Below are 18,445 nucleotides of genomic sequence, written 5' to 3' on the forward strand. Positions count from 1 at the left end.
TGTCAGCTGCATCAGGCCCAAAGCAGCAACCAAGGCCAGACAGGATGCAAATCTGTTAAACTCGCTCTCACACCAACCAACCGCTCCTCATGCACTGCGCAAAGATTTTGAGTCTCCAGTCTCCCTGAAATGCTCTGCGGTAACAAATCAGAGTTTCCTGTGGGAACGTGCATATACAGTGGATTCAGAAAATATTCAGAACCCTTCACTTTCTGCCCTCTTTAATTTTTTTTAGATTTAATTTTAAATGGATAAACTTTCCATTTTTGACCTTCAATCTATAATCAATAAGGTATAATGACAAAACAAAAACTTATTTTCAGAAAGGTTTGCAAATTTATTAAAAATTACAAAATGAAATATCATATTCATTTAAGTATTCAGATCCTTAGTGCAGTAGTTTGTGGAAGCCCATTTGGCAGCAATTCCCACTTGGAGTCTTCTTGGTTGAGTCTGTAGAAGCTTTGCACCCCATGCTTAAGGCAGTTTATCCCATTCTTCCTAGTAGATCTTCTCAAGCTCTGTTAGATTGCATGGGAAGTGTCAGTGAACTGCCATCTTCAGCTCTCTCCGCAGATGGTCTATGGGGTTTCAGTCTGGGCTTTGGCAGGACCTGTCCCAAAGCCACTCCAGCATTGCTTTGGTTGTATACTTTGGGTCACTGTCATACTGAAAAGTGATGTATCTCTCCAGTCTGAGGTCACATGCACCCAGGAGCAGGTTTTCTTCAAGTACTTCTCCATTTTTGGCTGCAATTATCATTTCCTCAGTTCTGACCAGTCTCCCTGACCCTGCCACAGAGAAGCAACCACATAACATGATGTTACGACAACCATGCTTCACCGTAGAGATGTTATTAGGCAGTGCCTGGTTTTTAACAGACATAGTGATTGGAGTTCAACTCAAACAATTCAATTTTTCTCTCATTATACCAGAGAATCTTTTCTCTCATGCTCTCAGAATCCTCTACACTGTCAAAAGCTTTTTTACTCAAGTGTGGCTTCTGCCTAGCCAAATAACCATAACCACCTGATTGATGGATTGCTGCTCAGATGGTAGCCCTATCTACAGTAAACAGAGGACTTCTGAAACTCCTTGGCCAAGGTCTTCTTTCAAGGTTCCTCAGTTTAAACAGATGGCTAACTATAAGAAGAGTACTGGTGGTCCCAAACTTTTTCAGTTTTACAATTTTTGAGGCCAATGTGCTCTTGGGAACTACCCCTAATCTATGCCTCACAAGAATTTGATCACGGATGTCTACAGAGAATTCCTTGGACTTCGTAACTTGGTTTTAGCCCTGGCATGCAGTGTGGACAGTGGGAATTTAAATACATAGGTGTGTGCCTTTCTGAACAATGTCCAATCAATTTAGTTTCCCACAGGTGGACACCAGTTACGCTCTAGACAAACCTCAAAAATAATTAAAGCAAACAGGATGTGCCTGACCACAATTTGTAGTGCCACAGCAAGAGATTAATATATATATATATATATATATATATATATATATATATATATATAGTGGAACACAGCCCCGGACACAGTCAGACAGACAGACACCGGGACGTCTACAAAAGGCACACATTTATTCATGTTTACAATTCACAGCACCCAGTGCCCCTGCACTAATCACCCTCTTTCCAGTCCTTCCATAAGTCCTTCAGCACCTCCACTCCTCTCCCCCGAGCTCTATCCTCTTCCTCCCAACTGCAGCCAACGAATGGAGGGAGGCAGCCCCTTTTAAGTCCACCCGGACGTGCTCTAGGTGCCTCCTGATGAGCTTCCTGCGGCACCTCCTGGTGAGGCGGAAGTGCTGCACGAGCACACGGAAGCACTCCGGGTGTCCCTGATATTCCTTCCTCCAGTACCTCCGGGTGTGGCCGAAGTGCTATCGTCCTGAACTTCAAAAGGTCTGGGCGCCCCCTGGCAGTGACCACAGGCTCCTATAGGGTTGAGCTTCCATGCTGTGTTCCCGTGCCCTCTCGTGGTCCAGAGGATGTGTAATTTCTCTCCCAGTCCTTCCAGGCCCCCCAGCCGCCCACCACATTTATATATATATATATATATATATATATATATATATCTATATATAAAGAGAGGTTTCCATTTTTGATTTTTAATAAATTTGAAAACCTTTTTGTGAACATGTTTTCACTTTTTCTTAATGGGTAATTTGAGTGTGGTTTGATGAGCAAAAATGGCAAAATTACCTATTTAAAATTAAATCAATAACATGATAAAGGGTGAAAGGGTCTGAATACTTTCTGAATTACTGTAGACAGTGGCCAGGCAGGTTTTAAACTCAGGATTGTGAGGCAGCAGCTCTAACCAGTACACCATCGTGCCGCCTCCTCTTTAAGTCTTTATAGCAATTTTCTATCAAATTGTGGTTATCACTATCTGACAGATATGCAGTAATCTTTATTTACTGGATTGCAGTAAGTACTCATGATAGTGGTGAGAAGTGTATGGAATGTATCCATTTTGTCAGAAAAAAAGAATAGGGAAATGAAGAAACACCAAGTAAGGTAAATTAGTATTAAAATACTTGATATTGATGATGAACAAAAACAGGTGAATACTGTGCCAGCATCTATTCATTTCTCGAGCTGTAGTACAAATTGTAGGGTTACATATAGCGGAAGCCTATTGTCACAATCAAGTTCAATAAATGATTGAGAGAGATGCTTTTAGGTTATACCACATTTTCAATCCTGAAGTCTTTCTCCTTGCTAGACAGAGATTTTAGTGTAATTCAGATCTACATTTTCTAGCAAATTAATTTGATATTTTGTATTTCCCACAGAATACAGTACTGCACTGTAATCATTAAGGCACAGCACGCTAACAGTGTATTAAAAGTTGATGGTACTTGTTTTACAGAACTAGATTAGTTCCTCTGTTATGAGTATATTTTGGCTCTTATGTTCTACAGTCTCATTACAGAATTGAATTCAACCACTTTGTAACCCTTTGGATTCATCCATAAATAATTATATTTATGCATGAGTCATCTTTTAGCTCTACTCTTTCTAATCCCTTAAAGCCAAATTACATTCTAGTTGAAAGCAGCGCCTTTGACACATGGCTAAACGTTAATTTTGGTGGTGAAAATGTACTCATTTAATGTCAGCATTAAGCCAATCTACAGAAGCCGATTTACTTACCTGCATGTGTGTTCATATAATCTTTAAACTAATTCAGGAATTTTTAATTTCTTCAAAGACAAAGCTGCCTAAATGCTACTTCATGTTAAATAACCTTGCAATGCTTGGTTACTAGACATCTAACCCCGGTGATATAAAGGATTAGTTAATGTGCACATCTTTGAATGCATTGGCAATATATGAAGGTAGTGGTGCTTGTGGTCTCTTATTAGGTGTCTTCAAAATTAGATATTCTCACCCTAATGTGCCTATCTACCACTGTCTGTCCTCTTTACTACTATCATTTCTAGGGTTTTTAGAACTTTTGGGCAACACGTTCTTGTTCTGGTGACCCAGAAATTCTCACTTGAGATATCCAATGGGTCATTCTGCTGTTTCCCAAGATTTTAAGAGAAGGTCTACCAAGTCTTATGGGTTTGATCCTTACTGTTTTTTTTAGAGAGTTTCCACTTAAGACTCTGTGAATGAAAACTGTCTCGAGCAAAGGAGACTGCGTGGGGGCCTAATCCAGGACTTCAAAATTCTCAAAGGCATTGATAAAGTAGATTCAGACAAATTTTTTCAATTTAATGGTGAATCACATACCTGAGGACACAGTGGAAATTATGGGGAAGTGCGTTTAGGACTGAAACTAGGAAGCACTTTGTTACACAGAGAATTGTGGGGATCTGGAACAAACTACTGAGACATGAACTTGAAGCTGAAACCTTGACAAACTGAAGAAAGTATCTGGATGAGATATTGGAACAGCATGGCTATTAGCTAAACAAAGGAGTTTGTTGGACTAAATGGTCTTCTCTTGTTTGTCACATTTCTTGTGTTTGCATGTTCTAGCAACATTTCATGCTCAATTTTTGAAGTACATGGCTGGTTTGTTAGTTAACAAGTGTGACCAAAAATTCAAAAGTTCATATTACTGGTGTAACTTACTGTGCCCTTAGTGAAGGGAAATAATGGTGTCTACTTATAATAAGAGTAAAGTCGCTGGCTCCCCGGTACATTTCTCCTGCTCTAATTATACTTTTGACATGTTTTGGATTTTACCGCTCAGTGAACTTGTATCTTTATTTTAATGTTCTTCTTTTACTGGCATCTAAATGTCCATCTTCAACACTGACAAACATTATCATTCATGTGAGCGCACCAAGGCAAAGCCCACGGGATCACAAGAAAGAGTTGTGAGAGAATCCAAAGGAGTTGCATTTGTCTATTTGCAAGTTATTTCTGTGATCGTAGACCTAGAACAATACCCTTGACCCCCAGTGTCCTACACCTCCACATTGCTGGCTTAGCAACGAAATAACTTGATCTAATACTGCCTAAAAACGCATGAAGACTCTTTTTCCTATGGAGGCACATTTTCTCATTATCATTAAAAAGGGTTTTCCATCTGAAACTCAAGCCTTTTCCCTATTCTTTTACATATCTACTGTATATATATATAAAATCCTAAGCCTAAAAGTGCAACGATTTTGTGCAATGATTTTATATGATGTTTTTATGTCATGTTTTTTGTCACGATGTAAATCAGGCTTATTTTAAAACCTACATATATATGTTTAGTATCATTCTTTTCACAATTTATCGAACTGTAATGTGATGTTGGTAGATTTGCAGATTCTTATTCTGGTTTTAAATTATAAACTGCGAGACGAGACTTTGTGCCAAGAGATTTAACCATGCCCGGGGCCAGAAATAAAAGATAAAGAGTAGGACAGCTGCTGTACAGGCTTTTAAATGTTCAAAGCACCGTGCGAGATGCAGATCGCGCGGCACGGCAGCAGCAAGCCAGCAGCTGATCGAGCAAAGAGGAGGTAAAAAAAAACTGTATTTGTTTCCCATTGTATCACCGTTTAAGAGGGGGTTTCGGAGGAACAAACGCGTCTCCTTGGGGTGTGTGTAGCCTCCCTCTTCACAACACGAGCAGCATAGATGTGAAGTGGCTGGCGCGTAGCGCAGGCCATTGGCGAGCAAAGTGAGCAGGGGGCGAACCCCCTAGTTTAATTATATTTTAGGATCATGAGAAGTTAGAGTGTGCTGGCATTGGGAATGAAAACTAGACAGATGCAATGCATTAACTGCCATAATATTAAAGTATTAGAAAAGAGAATATCCGGCTCAAAGTGTGACTCTGAGCAAGTCACCTAACTTCTCTGTGTCCAGGAAACAAACAAACGTATGTAGTACTGTGCATAAGGCCTAGACAATTTAGATGAAATGAAAACCTGCACCCAATGTGGACCTCAAGTACCAGCGTTAGGTACATTTGATGTATGCTGTCACACATGTGCTCCAAGGGGACACCTTCAGGGCTCCACCAAAGTAAGCTGTACCACCTTGGGATGAGAGATGGTGTTAATGCTAATAGTTTCTCCCTTTTCACCTACAGCTCCAGTGGAAGACCTTAGCCTATCCCAGCTCACAAAATAAGCTCTTCCCCTTTCTGGTTAAAAAACATGCAGCCTTTGTAGGTGATTATGATCAATGACATCTTAGGTAGGCTGAACCAAAGTGATCAACTGATACAGAAACAGTAGCAGGAATACACACTGGACAGGGACAACAGGCTGAAAAGGTGAGGTTGTGGTAGATGTGGCCATTTTAACCTGAAAATTGTATACCATGGCAAAAGTGAGCATAGCAGCTAGACACTTGGTGCTCATCCTACTTCATCAAGATCTCTCCAAAGCAGACATTTCACAGCAGACTGGTGTTACTAGATGTGCTGTCCAAGCTTTTTGGCAGAAGCAAAAATAAACAGGTGAGACTGAGGACCAGAAAGTTCAGCAAACAAGAAATACATTGAGTTTACTTCCTTTCTAAACTGGAAGATGTCCAGAAATATCTATCAGTGCAGAACTACCAGAAACCATCGGGACTCTACAATACCCATCTTCAGTTTGGAGAAGTCTTATAGGAAGTGGTCTCCATGGGAGTGTTGTGTTCCACCAAGGAACGCTCACGTATGGATGAAAACACAAGGACTGGAGTACAGAAAAATTGCCACAGGTGACTCTGGATAGGCGAGTCAAAACTTCATATCTTTGACTCTTAACAGAAGGCAGTTTGTCCAGGCTGTGGAATGATACATGGATGAATGTCTGTAGGCAAAAGTGAATCAAGGTGAAGGTTGCCTGCAGGTTTGGGGCTGCATTTTGGCAAATGGAGTTGTTGATTTGATCAAAGGTGATATGTTCCTCACTGCTAGTCTTATTCATCATGCAGTAACACCAGGGAGGTGACTGATCAGTCACAAGTTCATTCTGCAGTGTGTCAGTGACCCTAAGCACATGGCCAAAATCTTAAAAAGTGGAACAGGCTATGGGCAGCTCTGAGCTCTAATTTCAACATAATCGAGTCAGTCTGGCATTACAAATAAGATGACCAAAGTCTACAGTGGAACTGTGACAAGTGAGCAAGTGACCACCCAAGGATCTAAGTGGATCTGAGAGAACGCAAATGAAATATTGATTTCATTTGTTTGTTTGTTTTTTCCTGTTTACTGAGCTTTCTAGGAAGTTTATTGATTAATAAAAACTATTCATGTCATTATGTTTTAAAAGCGTTCCTACTTTACAGCCTAAGACTCATTCCCAGTACTGTATATATGTGCAGTGTTTTGCAGTATATAACAAAAGTACATGTGTAGCTTGATATATCGTACTATGAAGCTGTATTTTTAAAGGAATGTGATAATATTAAAGATGCTCTATAAATAAAATGCATTTTTATTATTAACAAAAATAATATTCGTTTTTGACATATTAGGCCTGATCATTTTTCCTTTGTAAGGCTTGCATATCCATAACTCACACCCACAGCAAAATATTCAAATGCCAACACCATTAGAATTGCAAATTCCAAATGTAAATTTCACCTTACATAAACAGATATCTAATAGTGTCGTTTTACTCACTTCTGAACCAATAATAGTAATAATAATGATATAATCAGCAGGCTCGTGTTGCCGACATCATCTGTTGATGTCACATTTCCATATACAAGCTTTAAAAAAATACAAGCCTCAACAGCAGCGACATCATTTAGTGTAACCTTAATCTGTCACAGACACAGTAATTATTTGCCAGCCATGATTAGATGAAGTGCTTAATAGACTTTGTTGACAGATAGCTGGCAGTTGTGAATAAATATGTGAAGAGTGAGATATTAAAATTATAGTCAAATTAAAAATAAAAAAGTCTGACCTCTGTCACATTATCCTGTTCAGATGGTAGAGGTAATCAGGTCAAAGCTCCTGTAAATTATTTTTGTTTCTTGTTTTATATAAACTGAGCAAGTTGAAACTGGGCATCCCAGTTGTTAAACAGCGGATACAGTATGTATAAGGCAGATGTTACTTGCATTTTATTTAATATTGAGCATGCATTGTAAACAGTTTAAGCACATTGGCAATGAGAAATAAAATGTCAAATTTATTTTAATGGTTGTAGGCAGAGTTGCTACAAGTCTTTCTAGTTGTAATTAGCTTGTTTGTTCCTGTTGTTCCACTGTAATTGTTTTAAAGAGGTTTTCTCTTTCTTTTTCTAACTGGCCAATTAAAAATGAGCAGGCTTAGAATTAATAAAGTATGAGGTGTTTTCATTATTATAAAATGAGTTCTGTAACAAAATGTTATATAAATATAGGAATTTAGCCATACAAATACAGAATGGAACGACAATACTACGAGTATTATCACTACAGTGCTTAAACTCCATACACCATTGGACATTACTTACTGTAATAAGAACAATAATAATAGTAATGATATTATTATTTAAACATTTATTTATCAGATGCAGCTCACAGAGCTTTACAATGAATTACAATACACAGAAACAGTAACAAAAGCAATAAATAGGAAAAAAAGGGCAAAAAGGATAGCAACCGTTGAGAGTAAATACATGTACTGTATACATGTTGTAAACTCAGACATAATTATATAATCTCTATATATAATCTACATTTGGATCTTGATCTTTGTTTGTCCGTGAATGAATTCGAAGAAGAAGCACTAGATGGCAGTAGAGAGACAGCTAAAACATAGGCATTGCATTAACACTTTATGCTTTAAAGAGCCTGGATACCTATGTGTCCCCCTTTTATAACCATTGCTCCGTGTATATTGCCTTACTCTTTTGATTGGCACAAAGCAACCTGCGAGATTGGAGAAAGGTTGAGAAGAGATCATGAGAGGAAACAACATCGTCGTGAAAACGAGACGGACTGTGAACGGAGAGAAGCAGAAATGCTCCTACACCACCACATAATTACTATTCGGACAGTGATTCTGAGTAGGCCGTTCCTATCGAATCAATGTTCAAGGGTTTTCTTTTGTAATTTTGTTTCCCTTATAAAAAATCATAATGCTGTGCAACGAAGGGCCCAGTTCACGACTGGCAGCCGTGTTTAAACAGGGAGCCCTTCACAGACAACTTTAACACGCGCAATGTAGTTGGGTGCACATGACTAGTACAATATAACTTACCTTTTATATAGCGCTCTTCACTGAGTGTAGGTGCAGAGCACTGTGACCAATTCTCAGTTAAAATACAAGTACAGATTAAACTAATTATTAGATTCAGAAATGGTACACGTATCAATGCAGATTAGTTAAAACACACAAACAACTAGGTAGAACTTGTTAAACATAAAAGGAAACCAATAATATCTGTCCATTAATTAATTAGTGAACAATGGCCCAATGACAGCGGTAAAGATTAATATCAAACAAAAATAAAGTCACAATCTGGGAGATGTCGGACAACTGCCCACCCACCTGCTCCTGAGTTTTCTATATTGGAGTCTGTGCTAAGCATCCAATCTGACGACAGAAATTTTCCATCTGATGATTCCAATGCCCCTTTATCCGAGATGACTTTTTACATATGCAAGAGAGCAGCCTGGCAGTAGCGCAGAAGCACCACGTATCGTATCCAGATACCGAGAAGAGAAACAAAATATTGTGATACTTATATTGCTGTACTAATGACTAACAAAGAAAAATGCAGTATGAAAAGCTAATCAGCAGCTCTAGTCATGGTATACTTGACTAAATCCATGAGACTTCAGCCAGATTTAAAAGCTGAGACTGAAGCGGCAACTCTTATATTAGCAGGCAGATTATTCTATAGCTGTTGCTAAAAGCTCAACCTTCCACTGTTATTTTATTATTCCTTGGAATATTAAGTAGGCTGGCCTCTTAAGATCTCAATGTATGCTCGTGTTCATAAATAATGAAAAGCTCAGATAAGTAAGTGAGGCCTTGGCCATTTGAGGCTTTATAAATTAAAAGAAGTATTTTGAAATCAGCACTATAAGATATGGCATAGCACCGTGGTGTACGTTGTCCTGGATGGGAGAGTTTCTGGAACACATCGTTGAAGTGACGTCAGGGATGGTATAATAATACAGGAAGACTGGGAGAAAGTTACCAATAATAAGCTAGTCGTCCTCCTTGAAGATGGCAGCAGGAAGGCATGTAGGCATGTGCTGTAGCGTTGCCTGTGTTGTGTTCTGGGGAGTCCTAAAAGCACAAGTACAAAATACTTTTAAAAGCTGCCCACTAATGGGGGTGAAAACACCATCAAAAACCCCAAGTAGAAACCCAAATAATCAAGACAAATCTTTTTATTTTCAAAAGGCTCTGAAATGCACAAAGCTCCATGGAGCACAATGATTTGCCTGAATAAGCAAGGCAATGCACAAAGAACAAACTCCCAATACAATAGCTAAAAATTGTGGTCCTAAATGGAGCAGAAGTTGAAAAATATCAATAAATTCAGTTCCAGTACAAAATCTAGAGGCAAGGTTTAAAACAGAGCAAGGGCTCAAAATCCAGAAAATCACAAAGGAATAGTAAAGCACAGAAACACAAGAAAAACACTCCACCTCCCAGCGCATTCAATGAACTGTCTGGAACTATGGGAGGCCCTCCTTTAAATAGTGTGGAGAGCTGTTCCCTGGCGGTGATTGGTTGGTGGCCCTGCCCCTTGGGGAGCCACCCACAAAACACAAGGGACATTAGCTAAACCACATCCCCTTTCCCAACACACAGAAAAGGGTACATTATAAACAAAAGAAGCATTTGTACAAATAAATAACACAAAATTAAAAAATACAGACACAAAACACAATTGTGAACACATGCCAGGGGGAAATTAGAGGCTGAAATGTGACAGCCTGACTCTTTAATGATCATTTCTCTGACAGGCTTGTTGGTATACAGTACCTTTACAACATATTCTCCCTCTTGGAAGTTTTCATATTTTGTTACACAACATTTAATCAGGCTTTTTTGACACTGTCCATAGAAAAAGACTCCTTAATGTGAGTATAAAACAGATCCCCACAAGGTGGTTTAAATTAAATACAAATGTAAAACACAAAATAAATGATCGTCTAGGAATTCACCCCCTTTATTACGACACACATAAATCCTCAATGGTACAGTCAGTTGGCTTTTGAAATCACAAAATTAGTTCAATGGCGATCACCTGTCTGAGATTTCAATTGATTGTAGCCTAAGTGCCCCTTTATATGGAAGGTTTAAAGTGAGGAGAATCATTATAGTGGGCTAACCTACACAATGGAAACTAAAGAACACTCCATGAAAAAGTGATAGAAAATTCAAGTGATGAAGACAAGAAAATATCCAAGCCGCTGAATATCCCTTGGTGTCCGGTTACATTAATTCTTAGAAAATGGAAAGAGTTTGGCAGAGCTGTAAATCTGCCTACAGCAGGCCGTCCACTGTGATCGTTCAAGAAGAAGACTGGTGAGGGAGGCCACCAAGGGATCTGTGGGAACTCTGAAGGGGTTAGACGCTTCAGAGGCTGATGTTGGAGAGACTCTGCAGACCACAACTGTAAACCAGGTGTTTCAATAGGCTTTTGGCAATGTAGCAAAGGAAAAGCCTCTCTTTAAAAAGAGGAACAGAGAGCACATGGGATATTCTGAAGTCACCTTGAAGGACATTCTATTGTCTGGTGAGGCCAAAATTAAACTTTTTGGCCATCAAACTAAATGCAAGCTAAGAACTACACAATATTAAAAATATACCACCTCATCTAGTAGTTGCCGCATCATGCTGTGGGGATGCCTACTCTGCAGCAGACCCCCAGAAGGTTTGTGAATGTAAAATGAATACAGCAACAGTCAGGGAAATCCTGATGGAAATTCTTATGCAGTCTGCAAGAAACAACCACTCCAAGAACAAAGACAAAGCTACACGAGAACGGCTTAAAAAAACAACAAAGCTGAATTTTCTGGCGTGGCCAAATGAGGGTCCAGGGGTCTCATTTATAAAACTCTGTATGGATTTATGCCATGAAAGTATGCATAAGGAAAAAAACAGGACAATGCATACAAAGAAAAAAGTCTGATTTATAAAACCCGGCCTACACACACTTCTATGCAAGTAACCCTTTATACATCACAAGCATCTCGTAAATGTGAGGGAACAGAGACAGTGAAATATCAAAGTCAATTAATAGCTCTTGATACAATTAAATCAGTCATTAGGGAATGGAAACATTTTGCCACAGCTTTAAATCTGCTAGAGCAATCCTGAGTGATTGTGCAAGAAAAGCAGTTAGGGAGGCCACTTAAAGAATTGTAAAACTTTGAAGGAGTTACAAGCCTCAGTGGCTCAGACTGGAGAGCCTGTGCAGACAGTAACTGTTGTTTGGTTGCTTCACCCAGTCGTGACTTTAAGGGAGAGAAAAAAGAAAGCATATGACACCTTGGGTAGAGTTTACTGAAAGAATGTAGAGTCCGCATTTAACCTCAAGTGGACTTTGGGGTTTGGGAGAAAATGGAAAAATGTTCTTCTCAACAAAGACAATGACCAGGATACTGCATGTGTAAGGCAGTTGCACTAATCATTGTGTCAACCATACTGTCTATTATTATTATTATTATTATTATTATTATTATTATTATTATTATTATTACTAATGAAGTCTGGATTATAGACTCATTATCACAGAGGCATCAAATAATTCCAAAGAATTACTTACGGCAGGGGACACCACCCATTATTTTGGAAAATCTATTACAGTAATCCCTCCTCCATCGCGGGGGTTGCGTTCCAGAGCCACCCGTGAAATAAGAAAATCCGTGAAGTAGAAACCATATGTTTATATGTTATTTTTATATATTTTAAGCCCTTAAAAACTCTCCCACACTATTATAAACATTTCACGCACAATTATACAGCATAAACCCTTTGTATTCTCTTAGATATTAGGTAAGATTATGTATGTAAACACAGTTTACATACAGTAAAACCTAAATATTATTTTAAAGATATCGAGCGGTCTCCGATATCACATACGTTACAGCCATTATGACAGACAGGCCACCAGCAATAAATACGTACAATGCAAGAAAAATTGTATACAGTAAAATGTGTGTACAGTGACCACTAAACTATGTACATGTAATAAGTACTGTACGTAAATAATTAATTATGGTTACTCACCAACAATGACACGACGACTTGTCCGATAACGATGAGTTTAATTTCACGCACAACAAAGGATAGCGTTACAGCTCTTCTAAAGGAGCCTCTTCAGGCGACTGTGTAGCACCCCGCCGTTGTTCTTCTTCCATCACTCTTCAATCCCAAATCCCTAAAGCAGATTCCATCCAGACTACTGCCTTTATCACGTCCACTTGCAACTCGTTTTGCGCCCTGGTTAAAGGACACTGCGGCTGTAGATCTTATATGCTTTTCCTCCTTTTTAAATAAAAAGAAACCGTGGACTCATTGATGCTGTAATGGTGTCCTGCAGCGGTGTAGCTGTTCCCTTCCTTCAACATATCCAAAACTTTTACCTTTTCTGCAATCATTTGCATCTTCTGTTGGTGCTTGGACACGGATCCTGCAGCAGTAGCAGGGGCACGTTAATGCTGAATGAATGAGATTAGACTTCCTGGTTAATGCACCACTCCGTCGCTGAGCCAATCAGCAGCACACAGGAACTTAAACTGCGTGCTCTGATTGGGTAGCTTCTCAGCCATCCGCCAATAGCATCTCTTGTATGAAATCAACAGGGCAAACCAACTGAGGAAGCAAGTACCAGAAGTAAAAAGACCCCATTGTCCGCAGAAACCCGCGAAGCAGCGAAAAATCCGCGTTATATATTTAGATATGCTTACATATAAAATCTGCAATAGAGTGAAGCCGCGAAAGACAAAGCGCGATATAGCGAGGGATTACTGTACTTCACTGTTGTCATCTAATTATTACAGACTAGCCATTCCCTGCGGCTCCACCTGCATAGAAGTGAAACAGGGACAGTGAGGAGGGCCCCGACCAGCTCCCCACTCTTGACGTCACGCTTCCCCCTCCCCTCGGCCCGCAGCCTCTGTCTTGGATTAGCGTGAATATATCGCTACTCTGCAAACGAACTATGACTCTTAGCGTGATGAGAGAAGTCGCAAAATCAACCAGATTGTATAAACAAATTAAAGAAAAAAAATCCAATCTAAATCCATTAAGTGGTTCTCTTGTGAAAAAGCGGACAGACATACAAAAATAGTTTTAATTTAAGTAGTCTGAAAACTCCTATCAGGAATCATTGTCATAGACTTACAGAAATCCAAGGCAACATATAGCAAATAAGGAGGGGTGCGTAAAATGGATATTGAGGGAAGAGATGGGATGAATGAGGCGGGTTTTGGAGGGTATTGGTCATAAATTCTTATTTATGATGTGCATGTTCTTCTTTTCAAGCCTGCATGTGCTGTGTTCATGTCCAAATGTCTGTTAATGGTGTTTTCATTGGAGAGCCACATTTCAGCCAGTTCTCTGGCACTCTTAATATTAGTCTTGAAGTTTGCTTGTGCTGTGTCCCATTTAAATTGGCGTCTGGTCGAACTTATGTGTGCGTAAATCAGAGAGAGTGGGCCCTTCCTTCTGACCAGCATTGTGATGTTCCTGTATACGTCCGGTGGAGTGTTTTTGATGTTTGTACCACGTATACAGCTGGGCAATGAATCACATGGTATGCTGTAAACTGCGTTCTGTATCTCTGCTGCTGAATTTCTTGCTTTTGACATTAAAAACGCACTGTGTGCAGAGTGTTTGTAGGCTTGTGCGCTATTTTTTGCCTGATCTGGATTATAATTAATAATAATTATTACAGACTAATGACTGGCTGTTGTGAGCTGTGCTCATTGCCAGCAGCAGCCAAGTTGATTAATGCAAATTAATTTTTGGACGCTGATGTTGACTTCAGTGCATGGACATGTATAATGCATTTGCTTGTACAGACCTCAGTGTGAACCTCCCATTCTACCACGTCCCAAAGATGTTCTGTTGAATTTAAATTCGGTGACTGGAAAGGACCACTGACAAACACTGAACTCATTGTCATGTTATTAAACCCAATTTGAAACAACTTTTACTTTTGACATGGTGCATTATCTTGCTGGAAGTAGCCTTTAGAAGATAAGTAATGAAAGATAGATAGATAGATAGATAGATAGATAGATAGATAGATAGTAGATAGATAGATAGATAGATAGATAGATAGATTAGATAGATAGATAGATAGATAGATAGATAGATAGATAGATACTTTATTAATCCCAAGGGTAAATTCACAAAAAAGGGGGTACAAGTGGTCAGAGACAACACACAAAAGGATGTTCCATTCAAGTGATGATTGATTGGTATTAACAAGCCAAGAAAGCATTGTCTACTCCATCAGACCACAAGCACCCAGCCTGGACTATTGACACAAGGCAGGTTATGCTCATGGGTTCATTCTGTGGCAGCAAATTCAGAGCCTACCATCCGTGTGCCTCAGCAGAAATTGAGATTCTTCAGACCAGGCAATGGTTTCCAGTCTTTAGCCTTCCAGTTTTAGTGAGCTTGTGCCATTTGTAGCCTCATCTTCTTGTTCTTGAGAGACGGGAGTGGAACCAACGTGGTCTTCTGCTGTTGAAGCCCATCCGACTGAAATCTCACGTGTTGTGCATTCTGAGAAGCTTTTCTGTTCACACCAGCTGTACAGAGTGCTTATCTGAGTTTCCATGGCCTTTCTGTCAGTTCAAATGAGTCTGTCCAGTCCTCCTCTGACCTTTCTAATCAACAAGGCATTTCTGCCCACAGAACTTACTGGATGTTTTTTGTTACTCGCACCATTCTGAGTAAGCTCTAGAGACTGTTTTGCATGAAATCCCAGGCAATCAGCATTTACAGAAATTACAAAGACCAACCTGCCTGCACCAACAATCATACCCTGGTCGAAATCACTGAGATCATGTTTTACCTGTTATAGTGTTTGTTGTGATTATAACTGAAGGTCCTGACTAGGGAATCCATTACTAGGGAATAGGGAATTCCCAGACATTTTTCATTCCCCGCATTCCCGGGAATGAATCTGCTGTAATTCCCCGATAAAACGGGAATGGCCAAGCTCGCATATATAGTGTGTAAAAGTGTAAAAATCGATAAAGAAATAACAGAGTTATAGTTGAAAATAATTAAGGTGGCACCATTGCTGCAGCTTGCACTTCATCAGACAACAGCTTTGAACAGCAAGTTGAAATTGCAATGCGTCAGTCTGTTGCATCCGCATAACTGTGCTAAGAAACTTGCCATCACAGAATGATGACAAGAAACTGGATGCATCAGTAAAAGCTGAAATGGCGCTGTTTCAGAGCAACGGCAAGCGCGGGTGTTGTTTAGAACAAGTATATCAGTGTCTGATGACTGTGCCGCCTACTTCAGTGGAGGCAGAGTGTGCTTTCTTAGCTGCTGGCGTACTCTGCATGAAGGTGCGCTCTAGCCTGGACTACCGCACGCTGGACACATTGTGCTTTCTACGCTCTTATTACTGCAACTAACTAGATGCATGCACTTATATGACAGCACGAACTGCTTGTAGATAAGGTCAGTCTTTTATTTGTGTCAACATATTGCAGTAGGTTTATTAAAAATAAGTGCCGGTCATTCTAAAACCGTTCACATGTGAGATGCTCGTGCACTGTGTCATCCCGGGTACCCGGGAATGAAATGCGGGATTCCCAAATTCCCGGGAATGGATAAACCCGTCCGGGAATGGATTCCCTAGTCCTGACCCGTATCTGCATGATATTATGCATTGCGTTGCTGTCATGCGATTAGCTGATTAGATAAGTGCATGGATACTCATATGTACAGGTGTTCCCAATAATCGCCTCAGTGAGTGTACACAACGGCATGGCGCACGATGCAATATGAATAATGCTCACCAAGTAGTAGTAAGCGAGCTTTTTTTTTTTTTGCCTAACACCCCCTGACTGACTGGTGTAAGAAAACCCCACATATGATATACTGTTAAACTCATCTTGATGTCTAGTTATGTAAGACATCAAGCTTTTTGGGGTTGCCCCCCCATTTTTAGCCCCCTAGACCAAAAAATAAAAACTCATTTGTAAGCCATTTTTGGACCATATTTTCTGCTGAAAAATATACTCTTATGATAAAGAGGAAAGAGAGAGGAGTCTTCAGTAAAAATGGTCAGAAGAACTTGAAAATGTACATGACCATGTCAACCAACCCCAGGGGTTCACCCCCTAATGGGGTACAAGGGGTTAACGTTAATCCTTTTTACCAAACTTAAAAAAAAACAAACATGTATTTCTAATGTACAGTAGGCATGTGGAGTGTCGTTTTATGCTATTTTGAGGTTGAAGTTGATAAACAAGGATATTTGATTCTTTACCGGTGGTCCTAGCCCTCGTAGAACCACCCCCAGAAGAATGACAAATTTCAAACATAAGCATCATTTCTGACTATTTCAAGGTCAGTGATTACGAATATGATGCTTTTTTTTTTGGTTCTTCACTAGAGATCTAGCCTTGTATAGACCCCTTAAAATAGGGTTAAATGTGAACCTCCTGTTCATCCATCCATCCATCCATTTTCCAACTCGCTGGATCCGAACACAGGGTCACGGGGGTCTGCTGGAGCCAATCCCAGCCAACACAGGGCACAAGGCAGGAAACAATCCCGGGCAGGGTGCCAACCCACCGCAGGACACACACAAACACACCCACACACCAAGCACACACTAGGGCCAATTTAGAATCGCCAATCCACCTAACCTGCATTCACATATCATAAATTTCTGTTATAATAATCAAGAATATTTAGACATTAAACATTTAAATTTAAGTACACATTTTAATATTTCTAATATTTGATACAACTGTTCTTGTTTATTTTGTCCTTCAACCTCATGAAGTGAATCATTACATTTCTTATGAACGCCCCTCATTGCAGTGGCTTATACTAATTAAGATTTTAATGGTTATTGATTACGAGCCCCAATTTCTGTATCTAACTGCATTTCTGTGCTGCACAGAATTTATAGGCAACTTATTCAATTGAAAAGTTATACTGTTTATATTTATAGTTAGTTTTATAATACTTATCTACTATTTTACTGTCTTTATCATTTAGATATATATTTTAGGCTTACATATAGGTAACAAGGGCAGTACGGTTTCCTCCCACAGCCCAAAGACATGCAGGTTAGGTGCAATGGTGATCCAAAATTGTCCATAGTGTGTGTGTGTGTGAGTGCCCTGCGGTGGGCTGGCGCCCTGCCCGGGGTTTGTTTCCTGCCTTGTGCCCTGTGTTGGCTGGGATTGGCTCCAGCAGACCCCCGTGACCCTGTAGTTAGGATATAGTGGGTTGGATAATGGAAGGATGGATGGATATTGGTAACATAATTCTGATGTATTCCAGCTTAAATAAAATTGAAATATGACCCAACTTTCAATTCTTGATTAAGTGATGTTTAATCTACATGAGCAATAACAATAATTCCATAACAATGAAGCCTTACAATATTATATGCAACAGTCTTTAATAAAGCTACCATTTGTTTTTATTTTCAGGCTATGTCCATCTAGAAGATCATGTGGGAGCATGTGAAAATAAATACTGTGGTTTGGGCCGGCACTGTGTCATCAACAGAGAAACCGACCAAGGAGAGTGCGCTTGCTTGGAACGCTGCAAGCCCCATTACAAACCCGTGTGTGGATCGGATGGTGAACTCTATGAAAACCACTGTGAGCTGCATCGGGCCGCGTGTGTTAAGAAGCAGAAGATAACGATTATTCATAATGAAGACTGCTTCTTTCAAGGTAGGAGGATGTGTTGCTTATTTAATTCTAAGTTCTCTTTGTGAAGTGAGGAGTCTTATGCATGTACCTGGAAACATTAATGTAAGGAATACAGGTTAAAGTAAGACATTAATTATAAGCAGCACTAA

General features: G+C 39.7%; 1 protein-coding gene across 2 annotated transcripts in view; it reads left to right on the plus strand.

The window, feature by feature from the left end:
- Positions 1-18,445, plus strand: part of fstl5 (follistatin-like 5) — a 1,175,110-nt gene that overhangs the window by 398,416 nt on the left and 758,249 nt on the right. For both annotated transcript variants that reach the window (XM_028802632.2, XM_028802633.2), the window contains exon 4: positions 18,069-18,317. In XM_028802632.2, coding sequence (XP_028658465.2) covers positions 18,069-18,317 — 249 coding nt within the window. The remainder of the gene's footprint in view (positions 1-18,068; positions 18,318-18,445) is intronic.

This window comes from Erpetoichthys calabaricus, chromosome 5 (genome assembly GCF_900747795.2).
Source record: "Erpetoichthys calabaricus chromosome 5, fErpCal1.3, whole genome shotgun sequence".
In the NCBI taxonomy this organism is placed as follows: domain Eukaryota; kingdom Metazoa; phylum Chordata; class Cladistia; order Polypteriformes; family Polypteridae; genus Erpetoichthys; species Erpetoichthys calabaricus.